Source organism: Choloepus didactylus, chromosome 2 (genome assembly GCF_015220235.1).
Source record: "Choloepus didactylus isolate mChoDid1 chromosome 2, mChoDid1.pri, whole genome shotgun sequence".
NCBI lineage: Eukaryota > Metazoa > Chordata > Mammalia > Pilosa > Megalonychidae > Choloepus > Choloepus didactylus.
In genome coordinates, this window is record NC_051308.1 from 230,101,780 (window position 1) to 230,111,490 (window position 9,711).

The 9,711-nt window shown below is 59.0% G+C and overlaps 1 protein-coding gene across 1 annotated transcript; it reads right to left on the reverse strand.

Annotated features, from left to right (window-relative positions):
• Positions 1-1,423: 1,423 nt before the first annotated feature.
• Positions 1,424-9,711, reverse strand: LOC119514553 (basic proline-rich protein-like). The gene is made up of 4 exons (XM_037810390.1): positions 9,665-9,711; positions 8,705-8,772; positions 3,014-3,255; positions 1,424-2,926 (listed from the first exon to the last, which is right to left on the reverse strand). Exons 1-4 carry the CDS (start codon positions 9,709-9,711, stop codon positions 1,424-1,426), a joined length of 1,860 nt encoding a protein of 619 aa, XP_037666318.1.

The following is a 9,711-nucleotide window of genomic DNA, read 5'->3' on the forward strand; positions in this document are numbered from 1 at the left end:
GTTTAACAGGATAGTCATGGTGAGCCTCACAGAAAATGGGACATTTAACAGACGTGAAGGAGGTGACAGAATATGATGATGATATCTGGAGGAAGGATATTCCAGGCAGAGGGAACAGCCAGTGCAAATGCTCTAAGGTGGGAGCAGGGTAGCATGTTTGAGGAGGAGCGAGGAGGTCAGGGAGGCTGGAGTGGAGGGAGTGGGGGTGGGGTAAAGAAGTTGGAGATGACGGCCCAGTACTCAGGGAGGCTGGAGGCAGATCATGTAGGGCCTGATGGGCCATTTGAAGGATTTGGCTTTTCCTCTGAAGGAAACATTTAAGCAGAGGCGTGGCATGATGTGATTATTTAATAACTCCACTTGTCCACAGAGAGGCTGTGGAGGACAAAGGGGGCCCAGGTAGCCCAGTGAAGAACTGTTGTTACAGTCCGGGTGAGAGAGAGTGGGGCTTGGACCAAAGTGGCAGCCATGGAGCTGGGAGGAACGGAAGGATTCTGGAAACCTGTTAAATCAGACAGGATTCTCTGAGGGGCGAGATAAGAGGTTTGTAAGCAAGGAGCCAGGATGACCGGAAGGTTTTTGGCCTCTGCCATTGGGAGGATGGAGTGGCCATTTACTGAACTGGGGAAGATTGTGGATGAAGCGGTTTTCAGAGGGAAGACAGGCGTTCATCTGTGACATGTTAAGGTGTGGGCATCCAAGAGAGGCGTTAGAATCTGTGGTTCAGCGGAGACAGGTCTGACAGGAGATAGGAATGTGGGAGCCCTCCACACACGGATGACATTTAAAGCCGTGAGGCTGGACATCATCAGCTGGTGAGTGAGTGAGGACAGAAGAGAAGAGGCTCCAGGAGTGAGAGCTGGGGCACCCCACCGTGAAGAGGAGGGGAGGTGAGGAGGAGCCAGCAGAGGAAAGGAGCAATCTGAGCAGCAGGACGAGAATTGAGAAAGCCAGGCCAAGGGAAGAAAGCCCGTCAAGTAGAAGGGAGGGACCTCTCACTTCTGCGTCCCTAGGGCCATCAGATTCTGCCCCTTTCTCTTTGTTCCACCTCTTTTTACTCTTTCCCTCTCTCCTTCTGTGCCTTTCTCCGTCTCTGTGTCTCTCTGGTCCTTTCTGGGCCTCTCCCTCCACTCCTTCCCATTCCACCCCGGCAGCCGCCGGCATGTGCCGAGCTCCGGGCGTCTGGGCCCCAGCTCGCGGGCCCCGTGCCGCGTCTCCTGCCCGCGCACTGCGCTCTAATATTTATTTACATGCTTTTCAGACTATTATTTATTAAGGTATCGCTGCCAACTGTGGGCACGCTAATTGCTCTGAATGTGCCCCCTCCGGGTTCCCACGGCGACGCCTTCGCGGCGGCGGAGTAAGCGCCGCTCCCAGTGGGGAAACCGAGGACCGAGCCCGCGGAGGCTGTCGGGAGTGCGGCCTACAGCGCGGGGTAGAGGCCTCGGGGGGGCGGGGTAGAGGCTCGGGGGGGCGGGGTAGAGGCCTCGGGGGACGGGGTAGGGGCCTCGGGGGGGGCGGGGTAGAGGCCTCGGGGGGGGGGGGTAGGGGCCTCGGGGGGCGGGGTAGGGGCCTCGGGGGGCGGGGTAGAGGCCTCGGGGGGGGCGGGGTAGAGGCTCGGGGGGCGGGGTAGAGGCCTCGGGGGACGGGGTAGGGGCCTCGGGGGGCGGGGTAGAGGCCTCGGGGGGGGCGGGGTAGAGGCTCGGGGGGCGGGGTAGAGGCCTCGGGGGACGGGGTAGGGGGCCTCGGGGGGGGCGGGGTAGAGGCTCGGGGGGCGGGGTAGAGGCCTCGGGGGACGGGGTAGGGGCCTCGGGGGGGGCGGGGGTAGAGGCCTCGGGGGACGGGGTAGAGGCCTCGGGGGGGGGCGGGGTAGAGGCTCGGGGGGGCGGGGTAGAGGCCTCGGGGGGACGGGGTAGAGGCCTCGGGGGGGGGCGGGGTAGAGGCTCGGGGGGCGGGGTAGAGGCCTCGGGGGACGGGGTAGGGGCCTCGGGGGGGCGGGGTAGAGGCCTCGGGGGGGCGGGGTAGGGGCCTCGGGGGGCGGGGTAGAGGCCTCGGGGGGGGCGGGGTAGAGGCTCGGGGGGCGGGGTAGAGGCCTCGGGGGACGGGGGTAGGGGCCTCGGGGGGGGGCGGGGTAGAGGCCTCGGGGGGCGGGGTAAGGGGCCTCGGGGGGCGGGGTAGAGGCCTCGGGGGGCGGGGTAGGGGCCTCGGGGGGGCGGGGTAGAGGCCTCGGGGGGCGGGGTAGGGGCCTCGGGGGGGGCGGGGTAGAGGCCTCGGGGGGCGGGGTAGGGGCCTCGGGGGCGCGGGGAAAGAGGCCTCGGGGGCGCGGGGAAAGAGGCCTCGGGGGGGGCGGGGTAGGGGCCTCGGGGGGGGCGGGGTAGGGGCCTCGGGGGACGGGGTAGGGGCCTCGGGGGGGGCGGGGTAGGGGCCTAGGGGGGGCGGGGTAGAGGCCTCGGGGGGCGGGGTAGGGGCCTCGGGGGCGCGGGGAAAGAGGCCTCGGGGGGGCGGGGTAGGGGCCTCGGGGGCGCGGGGTAGGGGCCTCGGGGGGGCGGGGTAGGGGCCTCGGGGGCGGCGGGGTAGGGGCCTCGGGGCGCGGGGAAAGAGGCCTCGGGGGCGCGGGGTAGGGGCCTCGGGGGGGCGGGGTAGGGGCCTCGGGGGGGGCGGGGTAGGGGCCTCGGGGGCGCGGGGAAAGAGGCCTCGGGGGGGCGGGGTAGGGGCCTCGGGGCGCGGGGAAAGAGGCCTCGGGGGGGCGGGGTAGGGGCCTCGGGGGGCGGGGTAGGGGCCTCGGGGGCGCGGGGAAAGAGGCCTCGGGGGCGCGGGGAAAGAGGCCTCGGGGGCGCGGGAAGCGCGCATTCGAGGCGCAGAGGGTGCTGGGAGCGCGCAATGGGAGAGTTGGGGGCGCGGGGAGCGCGGGGAGGGCGGCGCGGAGCTAGAGGGGCCGTGCGAGCGGCGCATTTGGAGCCTTTGGAGCGGGGCGGGAGAGCAGGTGCGGGTCTCGGAGCGGCGCGGGGGACACCGAGCGCGAGGGGGTGGTGCAGGGAGCCTCGGTGGGGTCTTGGAGGCGGGTGGGGGAGCCGAGGCGCCACGCCGGGCTGAACTGAGGTTCGGACCCGCAGCCCCGCGGGCCTCGCGCGGGCTCGCCGGGCGGTGGGCGGACGGACCGACGGCTGCTGCACCCCGGGAGGGGGCCGTTGCCTCCCTGCACCCCGCCCGCGTGGGCGGCGGCCTCGCCTCTCCTGGTTCTCTCTGCGTCAGCAGCTGCCGCCGGAGCCGGAGGGAGCTGTTTAATTGGCAGGATTTGGGCTTGAGGACAGATGTGGCTTCGGAGGCGGCGCGCGCGGGGGCGGGCTGGGGGTGGGGTGGGAGTGGGGTGGGGAAGGGTGCTGGTCTGAGGGGGTTGGGGCGCGGAGAAAATAGACTGGGACCCCCTTGGGGCGACTCGGGAGAGAAGAGACAAAGGCAGAGAAGCAGATGGAAAAGGATGGGGGGAGAGAAGCAGATGGAAAAGGACAGACCCAGAGGCGAGATGGAGGCCAGGAGACCCCTAGACTGGGGAGAGGGTCTTGCCTGGCTGGTGGGTTCTGCTGGCGCCTGGTGGGGGTCCCCACCCCTCCTGCCCAGCACCTACCACCCTCCCAACAGCACCCGAGCCCAGTCCCAGGCAGCAGCCTTGGGTGGGGGAGAGGGCTAACCGGGGGCAGTTTTCATTTAATTGTCTTACTTGTACTGTGGGTACAGTGGCTGCCAACTCCTGGGCCTTGTTGGTGTCCCTCTGAAAGTCCTCTCCCCACCGGGATTTGCAGTTTAATAAAACCCAGCGCACTGTGCCCTGTCCCTCCACATGTCGATAAAGACTGGGTTGAGGTCCGCTGTGGAGGGGACTCTTGGGGCCCTCTTACAGGCCACACTATGCCAGGCACCTTTCTACCTGTGGACCGCTGTGCTGGGAGAGGTGAAGTGACTTGCCCAGCTAGTGGATTGAAGGCTGGCCCAGAAGCCCATGCTTTTTCCACCCATAGGGCCTCTGATTAATGGTGGTTGTAATTTCATCAGGCTCCTGGGTCTGGAGGAACGTTGTAGGGGTCCTGGAATTTTCTGGAACGAGATCCAATCAGTCTGCCTGGAGGCTTAGGGTGGCTCTTTGCTCTGAGCCCATTTCTCCATGGTAGAAACAGACGTAGCTCTGTGGGACTCCCTACCCCACCCCAACCCCATCTAGGAGCCGTGGCCGAAGGGAAGAGTCCTTGTCTCCAGGAGACCTGACAGAACGGCATGGGGGCTGAGGGTGGGGTGGGGGCAACCCCCAGGGCCCTGTCGTCCTCATGTGTTCTGGGATCTAGAGGGAAGCTTCGGAATTCTCCAGTCCACCTCCCTCACAGTTGGAGGGAAGCTTCGGAATTCTCCAGTCCACCTCCCTCCTTTAACAAATGGGAAAAGCAAGAGCCAGAGAGGGAGAGAGATTTTCCCAGAGGCATGTGGCCCTGCCCTCCCCCCATCATCTTACAGCATCAGGGATTTTGGGTTTTACTACAAATTGGGAGGGTGGAAAGATTTGTTTTCTGTGCCCCAGCCTTCCTGCCAGCCTTTTTGCAGCCCTTGTTCCTCTCCCATCTGCTGTCCTAGGAGCTGACCTCCTCCAGCCTAATAATCTAATTTGTGAGTATCTCCCCGGCTGAAAGGCATGTCTCTCTAGCACCACCTCCACACACATTTTGCAGGGGCTTTTTTGAGGACATTACCATAGAGTAGGTCTAATGTGGGATCTAGAGTCCCCAGGAGGGCAGGGATTTGGGGACCTCAGTGACCTTGGTCCAAGCCTCTTCCCTCCAGGGACCTCAGTATCTCCATCTGTAAAAGGGAGGGGGGAGCGTTTGAAGGTCTCTAAGTCTACTTTCTGGCTTTGACACTCTGGGACTACCTACAATAGAAGTAGCTGGGAGCTGGATCCCCCAGGCCAGGGGTCCCCCACTGCTTCTCCTGCTTGGGGCAGGGGTGGGAAGGGGTGATGGAGGAAATACTAGGAGAAAAGGAAAGGTTTCTGGAATCTAGTGAGCAGTGTGAGACTAACAGGGGAAAGACAGGAGGATTTGTCACTGAATCTTCTGTGCTTCAAGCCTCCTGGTCTCGATTGCTTTCCTGGAGAGAGACAGGAAGAACTGGGCTATATTTGCCTTTCAGGGTTAGGGTGAGGAGGAGGGGCCCTAGTGGGCAAGTCTCAGCAGCTGAGCAGGAAAGAGCAGTTCCTTTTGCAACTTGGGAGAAAATGAGAAGCTCGATAACAGATACTTCCCTCTCCCACCCTCAGTGGACGCAGTTAGCCTAGCCTGGCAGTGCCTGATACATAGCAGGTGCTTAGTAAGCATTTGTGGTGTGAATGAATGGATGAATGCCTTGAAGTAAAGAGACCTGGCCCCAGAGTTGGGCAGATCTGGGTTTGAATTCTGCCCTTGACCGGTTTCTGGCTGGGTGACCTTAGGCAGATTACTTGGTGTCTCTGAACTTTGGTTTCCTCACCTTTAACACCGAAAGGATACTTCATAGGGCTGCGAACAATGAACGAGATGATTTGATGGAAAAACCTTAGAAGCATGCATGACATTTAGGATTCCATAAATAACTTCTGAATATTTTCACCACAGATGGAGTGATTGGGTCATCCTCTAACCTTGTGCAGCCAGCATGTTCTGGGCGCTGCAGAGGGCCTACAGATAATCAAGGCCCTGTCTCTTCTTTCAGGTTGCTCAGCATCTGATGGTGGAGACACATGGCCCCCCTGCCCTGAAATACCACTGAGAAGTGCTTGTAACAGCTGTTACCTAGGATACAGACAAAGGGATGTGGGAGCAGAGGCTGAGCAGGTCCAGTCTGCCGTGAGGATGTAGAAGAGAGAAGGTTTGTAGAGGAGATGGGTTCTGCACTGAGCTTTAAAAGATGACAGGAGTTTGCCCTTGGAAACATCCATCAGAGGCAGAGAAACAAGGCAAAGGCAAGAATTGGGGGAGGGAAGGTGACATGTTTGGGGAACACTGACTTCATCAGGAGGGCTTCTCTAACTGCCCTAGATGACCCAGCATAATCCTTCATCCTGTTACTCTCTTTCCCCAGATACTGCTTCATTTTCCTGTCGTATCGCCTTTTACCCTAGTATATATTTACTTGATTTTGTATTTCCTGTCTGTCTCTCTCCACTAGAACATCATTCCCAGGAGAGCAGGGACTTTGTTTTGTTCATCACTGTGTTCCCAGAGTCTGGAAGAGGTCCTGGCATTTAGTAGATTTCTCAATCATAGTTCTTGAATGAATGAACCTTGGGGGACATGCCAGAAGTCAGAGAGATGAGGCTGAATATCTAGGTTGGGCAAGATGGTGAAGGGCCTTGAATGTCAGGTCATGGACCTCCCTCCATAGGCAACGGGCAGCCACTGAAGGTGTGTTAGCGAGCTTCCTCAGGCTGCAGTGTGGAGGCTGGATGTGAAGGGGCCGAACTGGAGGCAAGGAGAACTGTAATAAGTAGTACAGGTGACAGTGAGGAGGGCAGGATCTTGGGTGCCAGCAGGGGTGGAGTGGAGGGCCTGCAGTGGGGGGGAAAGTGTGGTGCAGATAAGGGAGCCTGCTGTCTTCAGTCCCTTCCACATCTTGTCTGCCCCCTCTCTGTTCTTCTTTCCTAAAGTGGTGACCTTGTGCCTGACCAAATTCCATCTCTCTCGCCTAATATGCAAAGCTGATGGGACATGGGGTCATCTGGGATCTCCCTTTGGGGGAGTGGGGAAGAGGGCTGCCCTCAGACTGATCAGCAACTGTGGCCCGAGTCCATGGGTACTAAAAGAAGGGCCACGGGGGCCCAGAAGGGTTGCCTCAAGGAGTGCATGGTCTGATGGAGGAGATATGCTCCATTTTGGAAAACACCTGATCTGAAGGAGGAGGGAAGATACCTGCCTTTTGGGAGTCTTCAGTCAGGTGAGGGACACGCAGCCCCTGCCCTGGGGGAGACCTCCAAATCTGACTGGGAGCTCCTGGCCTCATGAGGGAGACGAAACACACATATACTAATTAAACATCCCATAAGATGCTGCTGAGAACAGATCTGGGAAGGCCTCCTAAAAGAAGTGAGTTTTGTGCAGTTTAAAGGAGGGCGGGAAACCAATATGGGGAGAAGAGGAGATGTGGGCAGAGCAGGGAAGGACCAAGTTGTCACCTTTGTCCCAGTCCCAGGTGAGCTAGCCCTGTGTCCAGACACATGGGTGAATACGTGACCAGCACAGCCTTTCAGTGGGTTTTCCTAGCCATCACGAATCACCCGTTTTTAGCAGAGAAGAAAGACTGTTGACAGGGGACGGGAATAGCTTCTGAAGCCTCCCTTCATCCCATCCGCTCTTTTCCCAAACATCTTTGTGTCAGCCGGCCCTGGGCCTGGAAGGCAGTGCGTACCCACGTCGCCCTCTGCTGGACAGTGTCAGAACAGCACGGCAGGCTCTGCTAGCCAATGCAATTGGTGCGGTTTCTGAAGCCAGAACGAAGGCTAGACGGGCGGGCTCCGGGCCTGGCCTGGGAGGTTGCAGTGTGGACGATCTGGGATCTTGGGGGTAGTGTAGGGGGTGGCTAGTTTTGTTTTGGTGAGCTGGGGGTGGCTACTCTTATCTCAGGCTAGGAGTGGACCCCCAGATTACCCACTCTCACTCCGTCACGAGGACTTGTGCCCCTTTCCCCCTCCATGGCCCCAGATCTTTGGGTGGGTGGTCTAGATGCTTCCAGGAGGGATGGCTGATCGGGAGATTCTAGGTGATGCCTGGAGAGGGTGACTACTGCTTATTGGCAGAGCTGGGCTCGGGCTTACCTTGGTGTTCCCTCCCCACCTCAGACTGGGATATAAGATTGAGCCCAAGGGAGCACGGGTTTCCTAGGAGGGGCAAGCAGTGCATGGAGGGAACCGGCTATCATACGACAGAGGATCCAGGAGACCCAGAGGCCTGCACCGTTGGGCTCACGTCCTTCTCTCCTACAGAGTCCCTAGAGATGACCCAAGAGTCCCGAGCCCCTGCCTTCCCGAGTGTTTTTTCCAGTGTGAGGGGCTGGGAGACCCTTACTGCCCTCCCAGCAGGGCACACACACACACTCACTTTTATAGGATGCATAAAGGAGAAGGTAACCTCATAGAGGTGGTGCCAGGCTCATAGATATCAGTGGAGTGCTAAACGGACTTCAGATCCCCACTGGCAGCCTGGAGCTCTGGTGGTGGCTCAGTGAAGGGACTTTTCTACCCCAGAGAAAGCCATTACCCAGCTGAACATCATCCGTGAGGGCTACGGCTGTGAACTCTTTGTTGACCTTTTCGGTCTCAGCCTGTTGGCTCCTCTAATTGTTGCTCCCAGGGGCCGCTAGCACACTGTAGGACTGTTTCTGGTCTTTGCAAAATTCCTGTTTTAGTTACCTCTTCTCCCTGCAATCTGCAAAGGGATGATGGATTTTGAGGAAATAAGGTAAGCAGATAAAGGATTTCCAAATGAGCCTTAGGTTTGGTTTTTGGGTCAGTCTATGTGGGTTCCAAGACAGGAGGCCAGTGATGATTTTCAGATAAATATATTTTGTGATCACTAATTGATTCTGAAAAAAAAAAGCTGGAATGTGGAAAGAAGTTCCAGAAAGAGGTGGCAGCAGCTGCTGGCAGGGTCTTGCCCGCAGCCCCTCAGCTGATGTCATTTGTGTGCACATGGGCCCGCCTCCCGGCTGCCAGCACCCCAGTGCTTGGCCTGGGGCTTGCCCTGGCTGAAGGTGCAGCTGTGGGGGGGGGGGGGGGGCCGAAGTGTCAAGGAGTTTAGGCCCCTGGCAGTGACCCCTGGCCGGTGGCTGAGTGGAGCTGGTGCACACTTGCCCCATTCCTTCACTGCCTCTCAGGTGGGATAACTTTGAGGTGCGTGATCTCTGCTGGCTCTGCATTCCCCAGCGGGATGAAGGTCCATGCCCAGAGCTCCAGCCCCACTGTTAGCAATCCCTTTATCAGTGTTCTTTGCGTCCCTGTTTCCCTTCCGCACTCCCCGAATGGTGCTTCCTGGGGTCACCCACATAAACTGCACTTGAATTCTTATCTCAGGCTCTGCTTCTGGGGGAATGAGAGTGCCCAACTCATCCTGATTTTCTTGGGACTATTCTCTTTCTCTTTTTAAATTAAATTCAGTTTTATTGAGACACACTCACACACCACACAATCATCCATGGTGCACAACCAGCTGCCCACAGCACCATCACATAGTTATGCATTCATCACCCAAATCCATTCCTGAACACCCTCCTCACACCAGAAAGAACCAGAACCAGAACAAAAAATAAAAGCAAAAAAGAAAACCCAAATCATCCCCCCTCTTCCCACCCACCCTCCATCCAGTCTCTGTCCCTATCCCTCTACCCATCCATCCACACACCAGACAAAGGGAGTGCAATCCACAAGGCCCCCCCCAACCACACTGTCACCCCCTTCAAGCCACACCGCCAGGCAATCATCCCCAAGAGCCAAGGCCACTGGGCCAGAGCCTGACAGTCCCAGGCACCCACCCCCAGACATTCCAATACACCAAAACTCAAAAAGTGTTATCTATACAGTGTGCAAGAATGTCCACCAGAGTGACCTCTCGACTCCACCCGAAATCCCCCAGCCACCGAAACTCCACCTCACCTCACTTCACATCCTGCTTCTGGCCGAGAAGTTGCCCCCAATTCCAT